At 35.0% G+C, this 13,884-nt stretch overlaps 3 protein-coding genes across 13 annotated transcripts in view; 2 read left to right on the plus strand and 1 right to left on the minus strand.

Moving 5' to 3' along the window:
• The window catches only part of LOC108689715 (alpha-(1,3)-fucosyltransferase 7-like), a 4,790-nt gene extending 2,324 nt beyond the window's left edge, over window positions 1-2,466 (plus strand). For all 4 annotated transcript variants that reach the window (XM_018196619.1, XM_018196620.1, XM_018196621.1 and 1 more), the window contains exons 3-4: window positions 222-376; window positions 1,166-2,466. In XM_018196619.1, coding sequence (XP_018052108.1) covers window positions 222-376; window positions 1,166-2,102 — 1,092 coding nt within the window. In that variant the 3' untranslated portion in view covers window positions 2,103-2,466. The remainder of the gene's footprint in view (window positions 1-221; window positions 377-1,165) is intronic.
• Window positions 2,467-3,073: 607 nt separating this feature from the next.
• LOC108689703 (gametogenetin-binding protein 2-like) lies at window positions 3,074-9,288 on the plus strand. Of its 4 annotated transcripts, none has more exons than XM_018196590.1 (12): window positions 3,074-3,348; window positions 3,489-3,694; window positions 4,282-4,472; window positions 6,681-6,824; window positions 6,904-7,116; window positions 7,175-7,381; window positions 7,452-7,620; window positions 7,710-7,874; window positions 8,009-8,092; window positions 8,164-8,424; window positions 8,505-8,879; window positions 8,957-9,288. In XM_018196590.1, the coding sequence occupies exons 2-12, from the start codon at window positions 3,605-3,607 to the stop codon at window positions 9,131-9,133; spliced, it is 2,076 nt and encodes a 691-aa protein (XP_018052079.1). In that variant the 5' UTR covers window positions 3,074-3,348; window positions 3,489-3,604; the 3' UTR covers window positions 9,134-9,288. The 4 variants fall into 4 exon arrangements, with proteins under 4 accessions (XP_018052079.1, XP_018052080.1, XP_018052078.1 ...); XM_018196591.1 differs by having other exon boundaries at window positions 3,074-3,331; XM_018196589.1 differs by having other exon boundaries at window positions 3,074-3,694.
• An 889-nt stretch (window positions 9,289-10,177) lies between these two features.
• On the minus strand, window positions 10,178-12,644 carry LOC108689714 (3-oxoacyl-[acyl-carrier-protein] synthase, mitochondrial). Of its 5 annotated transcripts, XM_018196613.1 has the most exons (4): window positions 12,606-12,644; window positions 12,288-12,519; window positions 11,722-12,102; window positions 10,178-11,180 (listed from the first exon to the last, which is right to left on the minus strand). In XM_018196613.1, the coding sequence occupies exons 2-4, from the start codon at window positions 12,484-12,486 to the stop codon at window positions 10,438-10,440; spliced, it is 1,323 nt and encodes a 440-aa protein (XP_018052102.1). In that variant the 5' UTR covers window positions 12,487-12,519; window positions 12,606-12,644; the 3' UTR covers window positions 10,178-10,437. The 5 variants fall into 5 exon arrangements, with proteins under 5 accessions (XP_018052102.1, XP_018052104.1, XP_018052105.1 ...); XM_018196615.1 differs by lacking the exon at window positions 12,606-12,644 and having other exon boundaries at window positions 11,722-12,040; window positions 12,292-12,597; XM_018196616.1 differs by lacking the exon at window positions 12,606-12,644 and having other exon boundaries at window positions 11,722-11,994; window positions 12,288-12,597.
• Window positions 12,645-13,884: the final 1,240 nt, after the last annotated feature.

Raw genomic sequence — 13,884 nt, forward strand, 5'->3', positions numbered from 1 at the left:
ATCTTAAATTTTTAAAAAATTATGCTAAAACTACATCAAGAAATATTACGTAGTAATCTATCTCGGTATAGAATCGTACAAAAAGGATTAACAATGCTTCGTTTGTTTGTCACTAATGTGAAATGTCGATAAAACATTTATTAGCAATTATTATCTATTCACACTATCTCTTCATTATATTAGGAAAAGCTTAGATAAATGTTATGGCGTGTTTTTTTCAGGTAGAGAGTATATCTCCTCTTGGAAAATGGTTATTGGCGCCGGAAGGGAGTTCACCCCCTCAATCAAGTGCCACCAATAAAACTTATTTGATCCTGATTTGGAAGCATGGGCAATTTCTGGAACGCAGACACATTAGACATTTCACATCCATCAAGTTAGAAAATTTTAAATTCTCTGTCTTTTTTAACAAAAATAACTAAACAAGAATACTCAAAATAATACAAGCCGAGGATAGTATTTGCCATTTGTTGTTTCGAACAATAATTGTTGAGATGCTTATAAAGACTTAAAACTAATTCTCGATTAAAAATTAATCAATTTTTATCTTATTTATCTTATCTTAGTAGTTTATCTTATCAGGTTTGTTATTGATACAACAACATTTAAATTGAAATTCATTTTACGAAAATATTGACTTAGAACGAAAGTTCGTAGCAGATTCTTAAAACTGAAACTTTGTTTTAAACCAATAAAAATTCGTTCTAGATTGATAAGAAATTATATCAGCCTTCGGCTAAAAAGATAGTAATCGATAAAATTGCGGTTACGCAACTTATGTCTGTTTCTATTAATATAGATTAACATTAATTCCAGTTCAACTTACTCTTCAGATTTTCTCATTCTTAAAACCAGAAAAAATGAAGAATTAGTTGAATCAAGATTTACATTAAACTATATTGATAGAAATAGGCAAAGTGACTTCAATCAAACTCCAATTCATTTTAATCAGCACTATTAAGTAATAGATACGAATAAAACTATTAAATTAATAGAATTATGTTTATTATATCGAAAAAAGAATAAGAATAACGATCTGTAATTTACTATAATAGAAATTTTGTCTTAAGCGATTCTGCCAATCGGGATAAATTAATTAGATTTTGATTGAAGTCGTCTTTGCTTTCACAGTAAGCATCGAAATTTACAAAATCATAAATTTTAGGTTTTCACCGTGGGATCAATGTTCAGTGCAAAATTGCATGCTAAGTTATAATGAAAAGGATCTGCATCGAGCAGACGCCGTACTATTTCATTTACACTTCACGAGGAACCTATCTGAATTACCGGCGAGAAGCCAGACGAATCAACGATGGATCTTCCTGACAGATGAGTCACCCTTCCACACGTTTTTGTACAGTCCTCAAAAATTGTCGAACTACGATGGTCTATTCAACTGGTCCATGTCATATCGAATGGACAGCGATGTGCCGGTTCCCTATGGAAGAACGATACAAACCTTTGAAAACTTTCCGGTCAAATATTGGGACATTATTGTGAGAACTTCCAAGACTAAACTGGTCGCTATAATGGGCAGCAATTGCAGTGGTCGTAACGGACGGTGGTCCTACGTGAAAGCACTCAAGTCATTGCTTCACGGTGATCTGGACATCATCGGAAAATGTCTAGATGGTAACAGAACCATTTGTCCTGGTCATTTCGACAAGGATTGCGCCGCTTTGAAGTCATATAAGTTCTATCTGTCGTTCGAGAACTCCAACTGCCGAGAGTACTTGACGGAGAAAGTATTCTGGAACGCATACCGTAAATTCGCGGTTCCGATAATAATGGGAGCATCACGGCAGGACTGTCTAAGATTATTGCCACCACATTCCTTCCTCCACGTGGACGATTTCGCGGACGCGAATGCGCTCGCTGACTATATTAGGTATTTGGACCGCGACGATGAGCGTTATTTCAAATATCATGAGTGGCGCAATCATTATCGGGTGATCAACGAGCACGGCTACTTCGGCAGCGTCTCCAGGCACTATTGTCGCATATGTGAGGCATTGCATTACAACTCCGCCGTGCCGAAGGTCTACACGAATCTTGAAAATTTTTGGAATAAGGAGAAGGACTGCGTTCCAGCGAGCGCTTAAGATACGAGTACAAAGAAAATAGATTTTTTTTGCTTTCTAAGTTCTAACTAACTAAAATCAAGTTTCCTTCTTTAATGTTTATTGTGTCTTTCTCATCCACGCTTATCGACGCTGGTTATTGGAAGGTGGAAAATCTGCTTTCTTTGTACTTATTACTGCTTATTACTGCTTATATGTCCTTAGACTATTTTCTATGTCATCTAGTCTTTCAAGTGTGTAGTCGTGAAGTGTAGATGAATTAATATATATGAATCAGTGGCTTGGAAACTTTAGCAATGGACGGCATCAGTGATTCAATGTCGAACTATCGAAACGCATTTCAAATTTATAGAAATTATGGAGAAAAAGATAAAATTATTGTTATAAGTCGATATGATTATTATTAATTTGATATTCTTAATTACGATAAAAAAGTTCCTGCATTTCTTTAAATAAGAATTGAAGAATTATTTATAAAACCCTTAGAAAATAGCTACATATATTATATCAATATAATTTATTTAATATAAACAACAATGTTTAATAAATGATTTTGTGTATATTATAGATATAAAATAAAACTAATAATTGTAAAAAATACATGATAAATATTACAATTTTAGCTAATGATACACATTATTGTTATGTAAAATTAATGGAATTAAAATATGCATGTTAAAAATAGGCCTGTCCTTTTTAGTTAAATATCATAGTTCATGTTTTCTCTTTTTTTTTCAACGTAGAAAGAAAAAGAGTATAAATGAACCATGCAAAAAGTTCAAATGGAAAGAACAGATCTAATTATACTCCTATATAACAGATTCATATTTGCCGCTTGAAATGGGAGACCTATGCGTATGAGAAGATTTGATCGCTATGACGCATTTTGTTAAAGTCCGTGGAAAATCTTTCGGATCGATACGAAATGTATCCAGAAGAATCCCCTCTCATTTACGCATTTATTAAAATTCGAAACGTTCGTTAATGATTCCTTGATGCTTGAGAGTCTTTCCGCAAGTTTTTCAAGATTTCGGGAAATCGCATTGCGAGAAGGTAGACGAGTTAATGCCGAGCCGTGACTAGAAAAAATAAGGATTAGGAAAAAGAGAGAACAAGACTTGTGAAAGCGCGCGATGCAACGCTAGACGGTGACGCGTTGACGTCGTCACCATCGGAGGGAGGGACGGTGCACGCGGAGCGGAAGTAGAGAAGCGATAGACGGCGACTCCGTACGTTGCAAATGGCAGACGGTGCGTGATATACCAGGGTAGAAAATCATCACTTTGTTTGCGTCGCATTCCTTTGTGACCGTCTTGTTGCTCAGCGAGGAAGCGGACAGAGCTATCCCGTAGCCGCTTGCCACGTCGCGTGCACATAGGTCACGTCAATCAGATTCCTAATTTGCAGGAAGGTAGCAGGCCGGCGAGCGAGCGGGCGAACGCCTTGCGAGATCCGACGAAAAATTGCGAGAAATTCGTGGTACACTTCGGGATCAAAAACGACCTCGAACGGAAAGGTAGACAATGGCGAGGCTGGTCAATGTTTGGCGAGACGACGAGCCGGTGAAGCTGGCCAGCAAGCAAATGCCGCTGATCGTCGACGAGAACCTGACGGTGAGCGCGCGCGCACACCCGCGCCCGCGACGCCAATTTCCCTGATCGTCAACCGGCGCGACTCCTGGAGCACAACAGCGATATCGCTTTACGGATTATCGTTTACGCTCCGTACGGGAGGCCTTTAACTGAAAACACATTACAGCCAGGTGTCAGAGAGGTGGGGGAGAAAAAAAGAAACAATGCTAGGTCGCGATTTCTGAAGAATCTGCAGTTCTTTTGTCACGATCAATTTGCGATCGTACGTTGTCAGAACATCCAGCGAACCAAACACGTCGTTGCCGACTGCGACAGAACGAGTATAACTCAATGGTTATCGTCTTTCTCACACCTGCGTTGTATACGTATTTCTGTAGGCGGTCTCTCTGTACTTAATTCATCGATTATCAATCCTTTGCATAAAATAGATAATGTTATTGCAGATTATTTTCTTTATATTCGCGCTGGAGAGAATATTCTTAGCCAAGCCAGAACGTGTTGAACAAGAACTTTACTTTGTCGTTTCTAATTGTCATCTAGTCGAATGTGAATTGTTAGTTGATCTGTAATTTCTTCTGAGATTAATTTGTCACTGTGTTTTTTTTTAGATGATTATGGATATTACTGGTTTGGGAGCTATCTGTGATAATCCCTTGATCAATGGTAAACAACTGGATGAGTTTACAAAGAAATTTGCATTACTCACAGTGGAAGAAATCAAAACATCTTTTGCAGTTACTTGCAAAAAGATAGTTGAAATCTTGAGCGCCGCAGAACCATGCGTCGGCTGTCGAAGAAGGTAATTGTCTCTTTTATTAAAATAATTGAAAATAACTTTTTATTAGAATGATACATATTGTCGCTATTGTACTCACACGATATAAGAAGACAAGGTGTTCCATTCTCGAGGATGCGTAATAGCAGAGTGAATTTTAGACCAAAATTTGATTAGCTATTTTAATATGCCAGTGCTGTAGCTATTATACGCAGAAAAATGCACAGAGGCTAAAATTGATTGTTTCTAATATCATTATTTGCAATGATACTTGTATTTTTACATCATAATTATACTATTAATACTTGTTTCCACTAAGACAGATTATGTTTAGTCTTAACTTATTCTTTATCTCTTTTTCTAGTTCTAATTATTAGAAAAAGATGAAGAGTAAATTGAACTGAGATTACATCTTTAGTACAATAATTTTCTATACAATAATTTTCCAATTCTTCTACTTTATTACACACAATGGATAATTCATGTCCTGGATTAATTTTCATTACTTTAACAAATATACAAAAATTAATCCTTAACTGTTGTAGATTCATTGAAATTTTTCAACATCTTTATCAAAGTCTATTAACATACTTTAAATAACGATCAATATAATACTAATTTTTCATTTTTATTGTTTTGATTATAAAAATATAGATAAATGAGAGTTTAAAGATAAAAAAAATATATTGGGAGTACAAATTAGTTCAGTCCGTTTTTTTATGCATTTATTTCAAAACAAACTGAATGAACAGATCAATTAAAGTATTATCCATCGCTGCCTACTACTTTTTCCCATCTCTCAGGCAATTTTCGAATTCCATCTCGAAAAAATGACTCGTTTTTGGAGGCGATTCAATTTTGGAGCCAATTTTCAATTTCTGCGAAAGAAGTGAACCGGTGACTTGTTGCATCTTTCGGAATAACCAGTAATCAGAAGGAGCAATGTCCGGAGAATATGGCGGGTGCGGTAAAACATCCCATTTGAGCGTTTCCAAATATTTTTTTACAACTTTAACGACATGAGGCGTTGTCATGAAGAAGAATAACTTTATCATATCTTTGCTCGTATTCCGGCCGTTTTTCTCGCAATGCACGGCTCAAACGAAACAATTGCAGCCGATACCAATCACCCGTAATGGAATCGCCAGGTTTCAGCAGTTCATAGTAAACAAGATCCTTTTGGTCCCACCAGATACAGAGCATGATCTTCGAACCATGAATGTTCGGCCATAGTGTTGCTGTTGAGGTGGCAACGACCGGGCTTAGCGTAGTATTTTTTCTTCTTGGGATTGTCGTAGAATATCTACTTCTCATCTCCAGTCACAATCCGATGCAAAAAACCTTTTCTTTGTTGTCTTTGAATTAGCTGTTCGCAAACCGTCTTGAAAAATCGCCTTTCAACGTCTCTCGATTTCAGTTCATAAGGCCAATTTCCTTGTTTTTGAATCATTCCCTCTGGGATCATGGCTCTCAATCGTATAGAAACGACTTGTTGAATTATCCCCAATTCTGAATTATCCCTGATTCTGCAAGCTCCTCTTGCGTTTGACTCTGATCTTCTTCGAGTAATGCCTCTAATTCTTTGTCTTCGAATTTTTTTGGCTGTCCAGAGCGAGGCTTCAGCTGAAATCTCCATCCTTGAAACGTCGAAACCATTCCCTACATGATTTATCAGTTGGAGCAGTGTCATCATAAACTTCGACAAGCATTCGATGAGCTTCAGCCGCACTTTTCTTCCAATTAAAGCAGAAAATCAAAACCTCTCGCAAATGCTGCTTGGTTAACACAAAATTCGACATTTCAAACACAATAAAAATCAAGGTTTTTGTATGAAACTTAAAGCGATATAAACTGAATATTATTAGCAGTTTAACTTCTCTGAAACCGTCAAAATCAGCTGTCACTATGAACCATTCACAACAGCTGGAAAACAATTTTTAGGGAAACGGACCGAACTAATTGTACTCCCAATAATAAAATGTTTTCAAGATTAATGGTTTCTTCATGACATCAGTAATTCTTAAATATATTATCTTTATAAAATATTTATAAGATTGTGTATTTAAAAAAATTGTATATAAATGTTGTAACTAATTACTTGATGTGCTTAGTTTTCCAAAGAAATATGTGAGACACAAATGATCCAAACTAATATATAAGGATTAAAGTTAATTTATATTAATGCAAAACGGTACATAATATATAAATAATAGTGAAATATTCTGTGTTCAGTGTTGAAAGATTATTCACCGATCTGATGAAGTCAGGACATCCCGCATTAGATCCTCTGGTTATCACTTCCGATGGTGTGCTTTCTATAAAAGACGACATTTTAAAATCGCCTCAACAGCTCTGTACATTGTTACATGGACACAGGTATGCAAATGACACAAGAATCTCAATTCAAACACATTTGTAGAAAAGTTATTTACATTTACTATTTACGTCTTTGCAGCACTAGGTTAAATAATTTAATGGAAAAACAACAAAGAAATAGAAAGTCTCAACGATGTGTACTACATACTCTGGAAATTCAGCGATTGCCACCGATATGGAATTCTTGGAGGGAAGTGTGGGATTGCATGGAACTACCATGCCGACAGGAATTGACTTTAATAGAGACCGATACGCTCGATGAAGCTTTAGATACTTATTTGCGTAAACATAGGTATGTAATTTCACATAAATTATCCGTAATTGTTTTATAACATGATTTTGATGATCAGATTTTGCGCCGAGTGTCGCAACAAGGTGCTATTGGCGTCATCTCTCTTGACCCGAGAACCCGAACCTATAAAAGAAAAAGGTTACGTAGCAGTTTTATATTCTGGAATTAAGCGTTGCTACCGCGACCATCACGTTCATTTACCACCCATTACGGAATATATGACTACTCTCCTTGGTCGCGCTCAACCATGGGCACTTATGGGAAGGTAGACTTTCAAAAATACATTCTCTGGTAATGTTTAGTGGAAGGAATAATAAAAGATTTCCGAATTTCAGAGAGCGCCACGCGAAAACGCTGGAAATTGCTCAAGAAGAAGTACTTACGTGCTTAGGTATATGTATCGCAGACCGACTACACAAAATACATCGACGAATGAAAGAGGAAGAAACTGTTTGCAAAGTATTAGCTGCTGTTGCAGTGGATGCATTGTCCAGAAACTTTCAGGTAACAAGATCTTATATAATAATATCCTCTACATGATATTAGAAATCCTATATTTATAACAGATTATTCTAATATTTTGATTTGTTTAGTCGGCGATTGAAAAGAAACAAGGTATCTCTCAATTGGAATTATTCTACAAGCAAGTTGCAAAGGAAGAACTAGCGAAACAGCACAAACGTGAAAAATTACGTCTTAAACGTAAGAAGAAGAAGGGACGTCGCAACGAAACAGAGGAAAAGGAGAATTCTCGTGATGTATGTTTGAACTTGTGTGCAAGACTTGATTTTTTAAAATTTATTCTTAACTTCTCACGGATGATACTTATTTAAGTATGACACTAAATTTATATGTTTACCAACACGTGGCTAAGTTATATATTTTATCGTAGTGTTCAAATGAGAGATCACAAAGTGATTCCCCCTGTACCTGTGTAGAATCAAAATCGATGACGCAGAACATCAATCGACATAAAGTAAATAACGAGATTTACTGAATTTTATATACATATGCGCCTCTGTATACTATCGGTTCCTTTTGCACTAGTTGCAGGTCCTAGATCCAAAAAACAAAGGTCCGCCGATGTGTAAATGTCCAGATTGTTTAAAGAAGCCAAAAACACATAGTATATCACAATCGCAAAGTAAGACAGAATTAGCATTCCCTGTGAAAAAAGGTTCACAGAAAGTTAAAAAGAACACCTCTGAAACAAAGAAAAATCTTAATACAAGTCAATCGAAGCAAAATAGTACATCTTGTAAACAATTATCTCAGGAGGATTCATCCGATGTTTGCGAGTCGTGTAAGGTAACTACAATTGTCAATTTCGTATTGCTATAATAGATGTATTAAATTTTCTAAAATAAAACTTTTTTTCTCACGTTAAGGAGGGTGAGAAAATCGATGAGAATCAGTGGCGTTATGACAATTGTAAAGATTCCATGACTAACGAGCTAGTAGATGCGTGGATAACGGAGCCAAGTGAAAATAAATATACTACGTGGATGGTAATGAAAAAACGTTTCGAAATGTCCGAGAGAAAAAACCACACCTCAAGCGAACAATCGTCTCAAGATTGCGGATACTCTTCCGAACATAATATCAGTAGTTCTTCTCTTCCTAGTACACCGGAAGGTTCTGAAGTAGCTTGTAATGATGAATGGTGTGATCACGAAGGGACTTGTCATGATAAATTTAATCATTCCAATTCTAGCATCTCTTTATTGCAAAAGAAAGGTCCAACACTTACACAAATGTTGAAGGTAAATTTAAGATATGATAATCTAAATATTTAAGGATTTGTTTTCTCTATAAAAAAGCTTTATTTCGAACTGTTTAGGATTCCTGTTTTTCTGACGACGATGAGAAGGAGAGTTATATTCCAGTAGAGGAAGTATTAGAATTTAAGTCGAGAGAATGTCAAGTCACAGAGAAGCGGCAGGAACTCCGGCAAATGCTTAGAGAACGTTTTGCTATATTGTGCAGCCATCAGAAACCACTTAGCATTCTTCATTAAGAATTCCTACTATGGTAATATATCTCCATCTTTTTTTTCTTTTTTTTACTTTGATTTACTATCAGTAGTGAGACACGAATGTAATAGATGTATTTTGAAGAAACTGTTATCATTCGAAGTCGACCTGATGTGAATAAAATGCTGAATATATGTAATTAAGAAGCCAAAAACATTATACAATACTATTTATCTCTACGTGCAAAAATTGCATCTGAAAAATAAAAAATATTGAGAGATTGAATAGTTTCATATCTGATGTTAAACAATAACGTTGACTTTGAGAAAAGTACAGAAACACATACATAAATTGAGATACCATAAAACTAGTATACGGATCAACTTGATGTATATTGATGTATATCTCGAAATTGATTGTATAGATCTTTGCAATTTAAGCAAATAAGCAGATATTTTGAATGAACATGCCTTGGCCGTGAAAATATGGCAGATCTGATTCCGCAGTAAATGCAAGTTGTTAAAGACAAGTTTTTCAGTGATTTGAAAAGTATTGTATTTTTTTTGAAAATCTTTATTTTCAAGAGTATTTACGCGGCGCTATGACTATGGTGAATTCGTGTCAATGTTGTAACAAAAAGAGATGCGATATAATTTGTCGGAATCCTAATATTAAAATCAATGTTGCATTCCATTATAATATATATATACATATATTTTATTATTCCGATGTATATCCTCTCTGTGTAACTTCTATTACACGCACTGTAAAAATATTCTATAAAAAGAATTATTGTCGTAAAATCGTACACATATATATTGTATGTTGCATAAAAGTTATTAAAAATATTTAAGCCGCTATCTACTGGTAATCAATTGTGTAAAATTCAATTCGTCACCGAATTTGCTTCTTTTAGATTTTTTATATATATTTACATATCAATACATTTACAGGAGAAAAAGCTCCTTTTTTATCAATTGAACAGAAATATCAAGAGTTTATAGATCATCTTTTTAGGATTTTATATGTTTATCCTTGAATATTTCAAGAAATGACTAGTAATTAATTATACTTCAAATTAGGTTCGATCCGATAATTGACATCTTTTTTTTTTCTTTTACTCTTAGACGTTTACATCTTTATGGAGACACATGCTGTATCTTTTTCAAGCTAATGAAGATTGCAAAATAATGTAACTTTTTTCATTTTTTAAAATAATAATTTTTTGTTCTCCGCTATCTTTTTAGAAATCTTCAAAGTTCATTATTGAAATTCTTTTGTAAGTATTTCAAAGAGTGATTATGATATTTTTTCACTAAAGAGATAGAGTACACATTCCCTCTTGGACTTAGTTGACGTATTGTGTGAAGCACAAGCATGCGTTCGTTCCACCGAAGCCGAATGCGTTTTTCAGGGCCGTTCGACGCGTTGTCGTGTTCCATTTCATTTTCGTATGCGATGCGAACCTCAAATTTGTCTCCATATTTAAATTGTGCAGATTCAACGTAGGCGGTATGATGCCCTCCTTAATCGCCAAGATCGTGAAGGCGGCTTCCAGGTTGCCAGCAGCACCTAGCAGATGACCATGTGCTCCTTTTGTGCTCGTTATTGTTACGTTTTTGCTGTGTTCACCCATCAGTGACTCGATCGCCTTCACCTCGATCGCATCACCCAGCGGCGTGGATGTGGCATGCGCGTTTACGTGCGTCACTTCCGAGGTCTCGATGCCGGCGTCCTTCAATGTCCGATCCATTGCCAGTAGCGCACCGGTGCCATCCTCGCTAGGTGCTGTTATGTGTGATGCGTCGCCAGACAGACCGTAGCCCAGCACCTCTGCGTAGATAGACGCGTTCCGAGCGAGCGCATGATTTAACTCCTCTAGAACCAATATCGCGGCACCTTCACCCATAACAAAACCATCGCGGTCACGATCGAAGGGCCGTGATGCCTCACATGGCATATTGTTCTTCGACGTACTCAATGCGCGTAGCCGGCAAAACGCAGCTATAGCTAGTGGACTAATACATGCCTCGGCACCGCCACATATCATCACACTTGTCTCACCACCACGGATAAAGCGGAACGCATCACCTGGAAGATGGTTCATTATGATGATTTCTCAGATATGAAAAGAGCATTAATTAGGATAGCGATTATATAATTTTTTCCCTAAAGCGGAAACATAAAAATTATCATTGAAGATAATGGAGAAATTTTTCACTTCTTGTGTTTCGACTATAAGAAAAAAAATTATGTATAATAATTAAAAATTAAGATAAGAGAGTTGGCTCTGGAAATAAATCAAATAATAAAACGATTTTTAAAAAATCCGAAAGAATCAATGCAGATATTAGTAGTATGCAATACGGATTTATTACAATGACATTTACATATTTAACAAATATGATTCGTAAACTTTTCGATCAATATTGTTAATCCTCTTTAGTGCTGTTAGTGCAATCTATAATATTAACAAAACATTGCGAATTACATTTGTTGATTATATAAGTATTATTGTAATAAATCCGTATTGCACTAATATCCACGTTAGCTCTTTCTGGCTTCTTAAATTGTCTTATTATTTAAAAAATTACATAATCGCTACAGCCAGTTGTTTTCGCTCTTTATTTACCAATAGCATGCGCGCCTGTCGCACATGCAGTCGATACTGAATGATTGGGTCCACGGAAACCATACTTTATACTGATCTGACCAGCAGCCATATTCGGCAATATTCTTGGCACGAAGAATGGACTGATTTTGCTATATCCCTTTTTCAGAGCTTCATACGTCATGCATACGTCCACTAGGTCTATCATGCCAATTCCTACTGAGACTCCAGTGTCACGTTTATTGGCTTCATCGGTTGGTTTCCAGTTTGCATCCGTTAATGCCTCCTCTGAAGCTATCAATGCATATGCAGTGGCAGAGCACATTGTGCGTAGCTCACTCTTCGTGAAGTAGGAATCAATGTTAAGCTCATGAGAAGAGTTTCCTTTCGGTACCAATGCAGCTAATAAATGCCAATTGTTACATACAATTATTGCGTGCAATATAATTTTGAGCAATAGTTAATATTAGGTCAATAGACTAGAAGTCAATAAATCTTGTTTAGAAGAATTATGTAATATAGAATAATTGTATGTAAACAAATTTCAACATGAATGCAATAGTAGTAGACTGTCAAAATTTGCTCACCTACTTTGCACGGTAGCTTATCGTAATCTGGTTTGGAAAGTCGCGCGATTCCGCATTTAGAGTCGATAAGAGCCTCCCAAGCGTTTTGTGTCCCGACTCCCAAGGGACACACAGTTCCTATCCCGGTGATGACGACACGTCGCTTGGACCTTGCGGCGGTCGTCAATGACCGACTAACGTGCAAAAGTGGAATGGACATCGTGATTTTCAAGAGAAACTTCCTGCAGACGCTCTTCAATAATTAGCGTAATATATATGTTGTATTAATGATTGATTCATCATGATTGGCAAACTGTAAAATGCGTTTATAAGATATACCGTAAAACTAACTACATCGAGGTTATGTGCAAGTTGTGCCCAGCGCTATCGACTGTGCCAAATGCCTGTAATACTGTAAATAAATCAATAGACGCCCTGTTTTATCAATGTTTTGAAAATTGTTTTTATTGTTGAATCTTTTAACCGTTCCTGTATTCTAAATGTAATATTACTATTAAATTTTTTAAATGTCATGTCTTAAATGTTAGATATGTAAAAAAATAAATTTAAAAAAATTAATTATTTAATAATTAAATAAATAAGATAAATAAAATATTAATTATGACATTAATGTTATTTAAATGTAAAAACTTTTTCCAATCTCACAAAGTCGTATTGACATTTTAAAACATTACGTAAGACAATTTTTAAAATTGCTGATGCGCTTTCTCTTCCATATGTTGTTTTGATATTAGCGTAAAAATAAAATAACTTATGCAAAATGATTACAAGGACATTGAAAATATGATTTCATTTTATTGAAAGTATAATAAAATGCAGAGAATACGATTAAAAACTTTATTTTGGTTTGCTTTGTAATTGGGAAAAATATATATATATTTATACATATACATATACATATATATATATATATGTTGTATGTACCTGTAGGAACTTTGGGCTACAGATTATGTCAGGGACAGTCATCGTATAGGGTAACATATTAATTTAAAAAAATGCAAAACATGCGAATATGTTACCAATGGAATAAAAAAACATCTTACTGCTATACTAAATCTAACGTTTTTTTTGTTAAATTTACATGTACATATGCATTGGTAACAAATATAAAATGTTACATGTGTGATACATTCGTCTCAATATATGCAGGCCTGAATTGTATTCACGCAGTATGCATTTTTTTGCGTGAAACTCATGTAAATCATAAAGGTTAAGAAAATAACTGGACAGAGTTTACAATAAATTTTTGAAAAAAAAAAACAGATTTTAAAGGAACTAAAGTTATTATACGAAGAACGAGACAAAAAGAGAATATAAAAATATTTAAAAAGAGAATATTTCATTTGTATGCTTTATCAAATAAAATCAAATTGATAATGCATATATTTTTTGTATAACAATATATCCCAACAAACTCTAAATTATAGTACTTGTAGTTTTAATTTACCTAAAAAATACCCCACTAAAAATATAACTGTAATATATATATAAAATACGTGTGTTATATTAGTTATATTGTTGAATGATACATATTACACACGTAAGTTGCAGGTAACTTGGTGTTTGCTGGGAACATTTATATATATATATATATGTA

This window comes from Atta colombica, unplaced genomic scaffold (genome assembly GCF_001594045.1).
Source record: "Atta colombica isolate Treedump-2 unplaced genomic scaffold, Acol1.0 scaffold275, whole genome shotgun sequence".
In the NCBI taxonomy this organism is placed as follows: Eukaryota; Metazoa; Arthropoda; class Insecta; order Hymenoptera; family Formicidae; genus Atta; species Atta colombica.